General features: G+C 63.1%; 1 protein-coding gene across 2 annotated transcripts; it reads right to left on the reverse strand.

Annotated features, from left to right (window-relative positions):
- Window positions 1–470: 470 nt before the first annotated feature.
- On the reverse strand, window positions 471–7,120 carry FOSB (FosB proto-oncogene, AP-1 transcription factor subunit). Of its 2 annotated transcripts, XM_050927845.1 has the most exons (5): window positions 6,857–7,120; window positions 4,208–4,519; window positions 3,372–3,479; window positions 2,490–2,657; window positions 471–2,266 (listed from the first exon to the last, which is right to left on the reverse strand). In XM_050927845.1, exons 1-5 carry the CDS (start codon window positions 6,980–6,982, stop codon window positions 2,201–2,203), a joined length of 780 nt encoding a protein of 259 aa, XP_050783802.1. In that variant the 5' UTR covers window positions 6,983–7,120; the 3' UTR covers window positions 471–2,200. The 2 variants fall into 2 exon arrangements, with proteins under 2 accessions (XP_050783802.1, XP_050783801.1); XM_050927844.1 differs by having other exon boundaries at window positions 471–2,657.
- Between the last annotated feature and the right edge of the window lie 1,997 nt (window positions 7,121–9,117).

Raw genomic sequence — 9,117 nt, forward strand, 5'->3', positions numbered from 1 at the left:
CACTGATCACCCCTACAACAGGCAGGGAAGGGCACAGGGGCGCAGCCCCAGGCCCTGCGGAGGGGCTCAACTTCCCGGGCTGCACTGCCACTGGGGGAGGTGTCCCTCCCTGCGGAGCCGAGGCTGCGGGATACTCGACCCACCGTGCAGGGAGCTGGGCCCAACACCACCACGTGCTAACACCTAGGGGGAGGATCAACACTCAGAGAAAGCCTGTGACCCCTGAGAGAAGGGCCAGGTGCTCTCTCCCCGCTCCCGCCAGCCACAGGGGAGCTGCTACCATCCGGCACCCCAGAAACCACCGCTGGGGCTCTCAGGGCAGGGTCCCCTGCCCCGCGGGTGACAGGCACTGAGGGGAGGAGAATGCCAAGCAGACGCAGCGGTGACACGACCTGCATTGGGCCTGGCTCAACAAACAGACCCGGGGTGAATAAAAACGGTGCATGTTCAAAGCTGTTTTTATTGGCCACTTTGCAGAGGAGTCAGCGCAGGCTGGGAGGGGCGCTGGGCATTGCCACGGGCCCCCCCAGCCGCCCAATAAACACAAGTCACAAAATACAGCACAGGAAAATAATCATTAAAAAAAACCTAAACTCTCCCCATCCCCCAGCGCTGTCCCAGACGCAAAACGCCGCAGCAAACCCCCCCTCCAGCGCTCAGAACAAAGCGAAACACGGGCAAAGCTTGGTCACGAGGGTACGGAACACGGCACGCGGCGGCTGGCCCGGCGCAGGCCCCGGCGATAGAAGCAACACGGCTCTCCCGCTCGACGCGCTGGCGACGACGGGGCGGACGGCACGGCCCAAAGCGGCGGCAGGTCTACACACGCGGGGACGCTAGCTACAGGGGACGGCAGGGCAGCCCCTGCTCAGCGAGCCCAGGGAGATCCCCCCCCAGGGTTGAACTGGAGGAGAGCCAGCGCTGCCACTCTTCCCCCAGCAGGAGAGGCCGGGGCAGGCTGGGCACAGGGCCCCGAGGAGCAAGAGGGACCCCACCTCCTGGAGTTGAGGCCCAGGGCTTAAAGCCGCCAGCAGGGATGGGCTCTCTGGCCTGTGCATGGTCTCGCAGCCCCACAAGGCCTGCAGTGGGGCACAGTGGCACCTGGTGTCTTTCCCATGGCATTATAAGGCCCTTGCTGTTGGAGGCTTCGGGGGTCAATGGAACATGGGCTTCCCATGGGGGGGGTCATGATGGCAGCAAAGAGCCCCCCGGGGGATGTAATGATGGGGTAAAAGTCACCAGAAGGGAGGGCTCAGCCCCCACATGGGCCAGTTTAGGGGTGGTGGGGCTGCAGCCTGTGGGGGCTGGGGGACACGCACACCATGTGCTCTCAACAGCAGCGAAAGCAGGGGCTGTACAGGGGGTGGGGGCCGTTCACAGTATCTCAGGGGGACGGACGGGCCCCAGGCCACCTCCTGACATTGCAGCCGCACTCCCCAGCTCCCCCACCGGGAGAGCCGAGCAAGGGCAGAGACCGAGGGGCAGGGCGGATCGGACAGACCAAGGCAGCACTAGGCCGAGCTCCTGCCCAGCCCAGGCCAGGGGGCTCTGGCTCAGCCCCACAGGGAAGGAGCCGGTGCCCCCCTGCTGTAGCCACAGAGCTCCTCAGAGCAAGAGCGGAGGCAGCTGGGGACATGGGCTCCTGCCTCAGTGCTCCACAGCTGCCCTCAGCCCAGGCAGAGCCACACTCCTGCAGGGGGGCAGCCAGGAGCCACAAGATGCAGAGTGGGGGGGGGGGTATTTTGGAAGTGAGTCAATGGGGGAGGGGGGGAACCAACCCCCAGCCTGCTCCCCACAAGGTCCCATCCCTTGGTCAGCTGCTCACAGTAGGTGGTGGGGGAAGGGACGCCGCACAATCTGCTGCCCCCAGCCGGGTCAGACTAGCCCACAGACAGACGAGGCTCAGCCCCCGTGAGCCAGGCCCAGCTCCACAATCCATCCCGGCTCAAAGCGGCGGTGCCAAAAAGCTTTCTGCTCCTCCAGCCAGATTAAAACCAAAAGTCCCCCAAAGTGTCAGCAAGGGAGGGGGTAGGGAGGGGTCCCCCGCGCCGTCCCCTCAGTTAGCTAACGGCACACACGGGCAGTGCGGCTGCAGGCTGGCAGTTTGCAGCGTGTCCCCCCACACACACCCCGTTTGCATGTGGGGGTTTGATTGGCTTTGTTTGGTTTATGTTTCACAAAGCGAGTAGCGAGGGAGAATTCAAGGAGTCCGAGGACTGGTCGCTGCTGCTGTTCCGCTGGTGTGTGGCTCCGCAGGTAGATCCCTCTGGGTAGGTGAACACAAACGAAGATGTATATGAAGGGTTAACAGGGTACGGGTCGCTCAGCGGCTCACCATGTGTAAAGTAAGAACTAGAAAACGCTACCTCCGCTGGGCCCGCCGCACCCGGCGCCGGCACGCCAAGGCTCTGCTGGTAGTGGAGGGGCACAGACGGGTAGGCAGCTGGCCCGAACGGGTCGTCCTTGACGGGCACCCCCAGAGAGCTCACCTCAGCCGACGGGCCGGGCTGGCCGCCCAGCTCGGGCATGTCCTCGTAAGGGATTTTGCAGCCAGGTTTGTGAGCTACAAGGACAAATTCCAGGCGCTCTTTCTCCTTCTGCAGCTCGGCGATCTCGGACTCCAGCCCTGCCTTCTCTTCTTCCAGCTGGTCTGTCTCCTGGAGGGGAGCGGGAGCCAGGGTTAGCGGGGCCAGGAAGAACAGGACTACGGGCCCCAAGCCACCCCTTTGCAGCCAACCCCCGGGTCACAGAGTGCATTGCTACTGTAGACCCAGCGAAGCGTCAATTCCAGACTCAGGAACCTTCCTTCCGCCTCCCCACCACACTATTACCCCCGTCCCTGGCACAGCTCCCCTCCCTGGGGCCGGCAAGTGAGAGATGCACGGGGTGCACAAGCAGCAGCACGATGCGCCCAGCACTGGCAGTGCCACGCCTGCCACTTCAAGGAGCTGTTCTGTGTTATCGGGGAGACTGAGCTAAAGGTGCCACCCACTCAGCTATTCCCAGGACCATCCCTTTCGGGAGGTAGCTGCCCTGGGGAACCAGCTGGCCAGGCTCAGGATCATCCTGGATGTCCTGCTTTATGTACCTCGGAGGTGGCAGGCCTAGACTGTGCCCCACCCCCACCAGACTGCCACCCCCCACAGCAAAGGGCCCTGGAAGACGCCCACCTTCCCCAAGCGCTCGCCCCAAGCTGCCATGCTAGCACCCAGACAGCTGCGGCACCAGAACAGGGAGCCACCACTGCTGCTCTGGGCACGGGCAGGGAGCGAGCTCACCGCTAGCACCACCATGCATCTGTGCTGCGTGCGGCATCAGAGCCACGGCTGGGGGTGCAGGGAGCCATGGGAAGGGGCCCCGTGAGCACTCACCGCCTGGAGTCGGTCCGTCAGCTCCCGGCGCCGGTTCCGGCACTTGGCCGCTGCCAGTTTGTTCCTCTCCCTGCGGACGCGTCGCTTCTCCTCCTCCTCTGGCGTCAGCTGCAAGAACCGAGGGGGCTGGTCAGCCAGGGGCTCCGGCCCAGGGCCCTCCCCACCTACCCTCTCATGCAGCACAGCCAGATAGCCCAGCCCCACCTCTCTGTGTTCAGGGCCTCTCTCAGCCCCATGTTATGGGGAGCTCTGCCTATGCGCCAGTGCAGTCTGTGGCCCCCTTCCTTCCCCTCCCACCATGGGGATAGCAGTCTGGCTAGGAACCACACCAAACTCTCAGCTGCTAGACAGCCACTGGGGGAGACCAGCTCTCGTTCCCAGGGGGCCGTGGACTGTACACTCCATAGCCATACCCCAATCGCTAAGGCCCTGCAGCCTGTGTCAGAGCAGCAGAAATCACTGGGTTATGCCAGCTGGGGACGGAGTCCTGTAGCTTCTCCCCATCTTGGGGGCACAGCTGAGCCAGACTACCAGCCACATCACTCTGCCTGGGGCAGCCCCCAGGCATCTTGCATTGGGACTGGAAGCCACCCCTCCCCCTTAAAATCATGCTGCCCCCTCCCATGCCCACTCAGCCCTGCCATGCAGGCCGAGGAGCTGAGCTGGTGGCGTGGGTGCCCTACATGGCTGGGTGCGGTTCCCACTAACCAGGCACTCAGATGCCAGGTTCCCGGGGGGAACAGTGAGGGGGTAAGTGATGAGTTAGTAACCTCGTTGCTGATGCCCCAGAGGAAGTTCGACAGAAGAAGAATGTCCCCCAAGTCCGCCCAGCTCACCGTTTCCTCCCGTGTCCTCCGGGGCCGAGCCCGAGCAGAGCGGGGCGATGGGGCGGCGGCTCCGGCTGTTGAGGGGCCAGCGCTGTAGGCGCCCATCCCCGGGGTGGCATAGCTGGTCCCAGGCAGATCATAGGGGTCCACTGCAGGGGGTGGCGGCTGCTGCTGGTGAGACATCTGTTGGCCCTGAGGCTGCGACTGGGCCATGGAAGAGATCAGTGTGGGCTGCACCAACCACTGCAGGTCCTGGCTAGTCGTTATGGCAGTGACTGTGGGCACGAAGGAGCCGGGCATCTCCCCGAGGCCACTGCACTCCTGAAACACAAGGACACAGAAAGTGGTCAGGGGATGGGCAAGAGCATGGCATGGACACATCTCCCCCAATCCCAGCCTCTGGGAACCAGTGCCCACTACCGCCAGCCTCCCAGAGATGGGGTGTTAGAGAGTCCCCCTCCCTCCCAGTAATCCAGAGGCCCCCTAGCCATGACCCAGCACGGGGAGGGTGCGCCCTAGCCCACCTGCAGGCCCATCTGCCAGTCAGCACGTGCCATGACACACGGTCAGGCCTGACACGACCAAAGCCGTGCAGCGGGTTTCACATTCCTCTGCCCTCATGATGGCTGCTGGAGAGTTGAATTGCCAGCCCCGAGACATGTAAGCATTGCCTAAACGCTGCACTGTACTGATGTCCCTCTGCCCTGCCCCCGAGGAGTGCCGAATTCAATCACTGGGACCCATCCCGTCCAGGAGAGCCAAAGGGGGGGAGCAGTTAGCAACAGTCAGGGGGCAGCTTAATGTGGGCACCTGGGCAGAAGGAACTGGACTGAGACCCACCGGACCCATTCCCTGCTGGCACCTTGGATCAGGTGCTCAGCTACCAAACTAGAAGCAAATGGCTCCGTGCCCCATTTGCACAAGTAGCCCCGGCTCCTGAATTAGTTTATTGTAGGTTACCGGACCAAAGGGCCCAGCTATAAATGGCTCTGCAGAGAAGGCAGGTCAGGCTCCGGCAGAGCCGACATGAGCTCCCCTCCCTTGTCTCAGAAGAGGGGCTTTGTGCGCGTCTCACACGCAGGTTGGAGGAAGCAGCGGGGGCTGCCTTTTTTTGGAGCAGAAGAGACCTTTATTTGCAGTCCCAGACTTTGGTCTTTTTCAGGCCTCAGAGCGCCAGGGTCAGCACAAGCCTAAATATAACACTCCTGTCCCTGCTGGGCCCATCTTTGGGATCTGCTGGTGGGATTCCTTCCCCAACCTGAGCCCTGGCAGTAACGCAGAGATCCACGCAGTGGGCGAGGCATTAGTGGGACGGGAATGGGGATTGCTTAGAGACATGGCCCACTCCCCACAGGCTGCAAGTTTTCCAGCCAGCTCCCTTCTGACAGGGGACGTGACATTACCAGCTGCCCTCATGCCTGGGGGCTTCCTGGTGCCCGGGGTTTGCTGGCCAGGCAGGTGAGCCCCCCCTCCCCCCACCCTTGCAGAAAGGGGCTGTCCCTGCCCATGCCTGGTGGGGTCACTGACACCAGTGCAGGAAGGGAATCCCGGGCAGGGAGCCCCTTGTCCCCACAACCCCAAAGGACTGGGGGGGGGCTCTCCATTGCGTGCCCAGCATTCTGGTCACCACAGCTCGGGGCCATCACCGACCCCCCCCCCCCCGCATCAAACAAGGGGTGAAGCCAGCAGCTCCCCCAGATTTATCACCAGCCAGCCGGGGGGGAACCTGCCCCCCACACACACTGGGGGGGCACCCCCCCCACAGCCGAACCCAGGGAGATTATTATGGGCTGCACAGGGGCCAGCTTCTGCTCCTCTTCCCCCCCCAACAAGGAGGCGTGGCCTGCCAGGCCAATCAGAGGGCTCGATTCTCCCACCCGCCCCTTAGCAACGGAGGCGGCCCCCGCGTTCCAAAATAACCCGCGCGCCAGAGGGGGCGGAGGAAAGCGCCGTGCGTGCCTCACGTCAGCGCGGAGGGTTCCAGCGCGTCACACGTTACGCACAACCCCGCCCCCCTCTCCCCACGTTCCACCCCCCCCTCCCGGCCAGGCGGGTAACGCGGGGGAGTTCGGAACGCGGACTGGAGAGAGGACAGGGCTTCCCCAGGACAGGTACCCCGCATGCTTGGCCGTCCCGGGCCCCATAGCTTCTCCACTCCCCCCAGTACCATCGCTCCCGCCATGCCCCCCACATCCCTAGGCACCCCTGGTTCCATAGCTTCTCCACCCCCCGGTACCATCGCTCCCGGCATCCCTGCCCCCCCAGTACCATGCCCCCCGCATCCCTGGGTCCCCTGGTACTATGGTTTCTCCACGCACCCCCCCCCAGCATCGTCTCCCCCCCACAGCCCTGAGTCCCCCGGGTACCATGGCTTCTCCACACACACCCAAGTATCATCGCCTCCTGGGCACTCTGGGTACCATGCCCCCTACATCCCTGGGCACCATCGCCTCCCCCTCCCCCACGCGTCCCTGGGCACCGCGGCTACCATATCTCATACGTCCTTGGGCCCCATCACCCCCCCCCCATACCAGCACCATCGTTAAGCCGGACCTCTCGGGTACACCCCCCGATCGCTGTTTACTATCCCACAACACCCCACCCCATCTCCCCAGCAGCTCCCCAAGGAGCTCCCCCCAGCCACCCCCGTTCCCTTACCTGCGAGGGGGCGGCGCCCGTGGGGCTCCCGAAAGAATCCACCGAGGACAGGTACTGGGACTCTGCCGAAGGGGACGAGCTGCACCGGGAGGCGGAGTCGTAGTCTCCGGGGAAGCCCTGATACATCTCCCTGGGCACAGGGGGAAGCCTGTGGCCACGCTGGGGGCGCCTGGAAGCCAAGGCTGGTGTAGGGGAGGCTGCGACCCCGGGGCAGGGGGAGCCGGTTAGACTAGAAGCGAAGTGGCGGCAAAGTCCCTTTTGCGAGCGGCGGAATCCGGCAGGCGCGGGGTGCGAGCCGCTCCGCGCCGGCAGGGCAGCGGGGCCCGGCGTTTCCCCCTCTTCCGCCTTCACCGGCAAAGCAGCATCGCCCCCGGGGTGCGCAGGGACACGAGCTCCGCGGGCCGCGGCTCAGCAGCCCCCCTCCAGCTCCCTGCCGCTGGGCTCCGGCCGTGGAAGCTGCGCTGGGGAGGGCGAGAAGACTCCCGGCTTCCGAGACTCCTGCTCCACGCGTCTTCTCCCCTCAAAGCCGCATCCGCGGGGAAGGGGGGGGTCCAAAGCCCCTTCGCAGCTAGTGGGGTAACTTCAAACACCGACCCCCCGAAATAATCCAACAACCACCCCCAAGGTAGCACAATCCAGAGGCGATGCGGCGTCTTCGCAGGCCCAAGCCCCACAAAGCAGGGGTGTGGGGGAGTCGCTGGGGTCCCCTGGAGCCCTGTCCCGTGCAGGTGGCACAGTCTCCCCGTTAGGCAGAGAAGCTCCGGCTCCCCTCGCAACTTATGAATGAACCACGCTCGGAGCCTCTCCGTATTTATGCAAGAGGGGCCGGCCCCCTCCTGACGTAACCAGGAAGAGTCCTCCCCACGCCCCCAAAACCAGGCCCAGGAGCCACCCCAGGGCCCCAAACTCAGCCAAGCCCTTACCCTGGCCTGCCTGAGGTCCCCCTGAGCCGGGCACCCCGCTGCCCCCCGGGGAAAGGGGCGATTTGAGGGGCCAAAGAGGAGGGGATCCCTAGCCCCGCCCAGTTGGAGTTCCTGTGACGCACTTAGCCATATATGGTCTTGTCTTTGCTGTGTTTGTTTGGTATCCTAGCAGAGGACGTCAGAGGGAATCCCTTTCTCAGCGCCCGGGCTGGGCCTGCCGCTGCTGCTTTCGCTGGCGAGCGGGACCGGGTATTAATAGAAACTTTTACTATTGTTCTACAAATGGCCTGAACCGCGCGGCGCAGCATGGGGTCTGGGGGGGAACCCCTTCAGGGAGCCCCCGGGGGGGCAAGATCCCCCCCCCCCCGAGAGAACAACGATGGAATCAGCTGCCCTGGGGGAAGCCCCCCTCCCAGCCCTCCGGCTGGAGCTTGGTTGAGTTTTTGCCCCTTTCAATGCCAGTCGGGAGGTTTTAGCCAGGCCAGCCTGTGTCACCCCCTGAGATCTACGAGCAGCCAGCCCCACCTGCAGCCTCCATGACAGGATCTCAAAGCACTTTGAATACCCTTCCCTGCCCCTCTCCATGTCGGAATTTATCGTCTCCTTCCCCTGATTTTTAAAATCCTCCCAGATCGAACCGAGCCCCCCCGGGGATTCATGTTCCACCTCTAGTGCCAGGGGAGAGAAGCTACACAAGGGTGCAGCGCTCCTAGAAGCTTGCCTCCCATTCAGTTATAAGACCGGGCAGCTGGGTCACAGCAACAGTCCAGCTAGACCAGTACCCTGCCTCTGACATTGGCCAGTGCCAGGTGCTTCAGAGGGAATGAACAGAACAGGGCAATTCTGAATGCTCCATCCCCTGTCGGCCAGTCTCAGCTGCTGGCATTGGCTGTTCAGCCCTTAACCCTCTCTCCTTCGGGAAGTTAGCCAGTATATTTTAAATCCATAGTTTGGGGAATAGTTTGTGCTTCTGCAGTTGGCTTACACAGGAGCAGCTGCAGCCCTTTCCCTTTAAGAATGTCTGGGTCAAATCTGCCCAGCTCTTCACACCCTCCTGGATTTTGGTAGAATTGCACAGAATACAACTAGTGGAGAATGTGGACAGATATTCCAACCTGCTCTGACTGTTTCCTTTCTGATGTATCAGGCCACCTCTGCCTTCCCAACCCCCAAATATATATATAGGAAAAAATAGAGCACATAGGTTAGGACAGTGCCCCCCAAGCAGGGCCAGCATTAGACTTGCTGGGGCCTAGGGCAGAAAGCCAAAGCCCCACCACATGGGGCTGAAGCCCAGGGCCCTGAGTCCCACCATCCCGGGCTGAAGCCGAAGCTGAG

The sequence above is a fragment of the Gopherus flavomarginatus genome, chromosome 18 (genome assembly GCF_025201925.1).
Source record: "Gopherus flavomarginatus isolate rGopFla2 chromosome 18, rGopFla2.mat.asm, whole genome shotgun sequence".
In the NCBI taxonomy this organism is placed as follows: domain Eukaryota; kingdom Metazoa; phylum Chordata; order Testudines; family Testudinidae; genus Gopherus; species Gopherus flavomarginatus.

Coding starts and splice junctions, on each gene's coding strand:
- FOSB (XM_050927844.1), bottom strand. CDS start 6,982: ATGTATCAGGGCTTCCCCGGAGACTACGACTCCGCCTCCCGGTGCAGC. Junction 4,520..6,856: donor CGGGCGCCGCCCCCTCGCAG/GTAAGGGAACGG, acceptor CTTGTGTTTCAG/GAGTGCAGTGGCCTCGGGGA. Junction 3,480..4,207: donor GGAGGACACGGGAGGAAACG/GTGAGCTGGGCG, acceptor CGGTTCTTGCAG/CTGACGCCAGAGGAGGAGGA.